Consider the following 413-nt stretch of genomic DNA (forward strand, 5'->3'; position numbering starts at 1 on the left):
GCGCCCCCCCAGCCGCTGGACCAGCTGCCCCCCGTGGAAAACAGCCCCATCATCCGTGCTCAGCGCCTGGACCCGGAAGCCCAAGGGGCTGCGGGCGTTGCAGTAGAGGACGTTGGACCCGTCCTCTTCGTCCACCGAGACCAGCTGGCACTCCCCTGTCTGCAGGTTGGGGATGAACTCCCCGAAGCGCCAGGCCCGGCCATGGTCGTCGCTGTAGAAGGCGAAGGAGTGGGGGGTGGTCCTGCAGAGCTGCCCGAAGCACTCCCGGCACTCGATGTGGTAGCTGTAGGCGGGCACCAGCAGCCGCCCCGAGCGCAGCTGGATCCCGTGCCCGGGGCCCAGGGCGAAGGTGGCCCACTCTGGGGAGCAGAGGTGGGAGGAGGGGGCATGAGGAGGGGGCTCCACGGTGTCCC

General features: G+C 70.0%; 1 protein-coding gene across 1 annotated transcript in view; it reads right to left on the reverse strand.

Moving 5' to 3' along the window:
- The window catches only part of NEU4 (sialidase 4), a 21,830-nt gene that overhangs the window by 629 nt on the left and 20,788 nt on the right, over nucleotides 1-413 (reverse strand). Inside the window, exon 3 of the mRNA XM_009996747.1 lies at nucleotides 9-359. Within this exon, the coding sequence (XP_009995049.1) occupies nucleotides 9-359 (351 nt within the window). The remainder of the gene's footprint in view (nucleotides 1-8; nucleotides 360-413) is intronic.

The sequence above is a fragment of the Chaetura pelagica genome, unplaced genomic scaffold, assembly GCF_000747805.2.
Source record: "Chaetura pelagica isolate M959 unplaced genomic scaffold, ChaPel_1.0 scaffold264, whole genome shotgun sequence".
Classification (NCBI taxonomy): Eukaryota; Metazoa; Chordata; class Aves; order Apodiformes; family Apodidae; genus Chaetura; species Chaetura pelagica.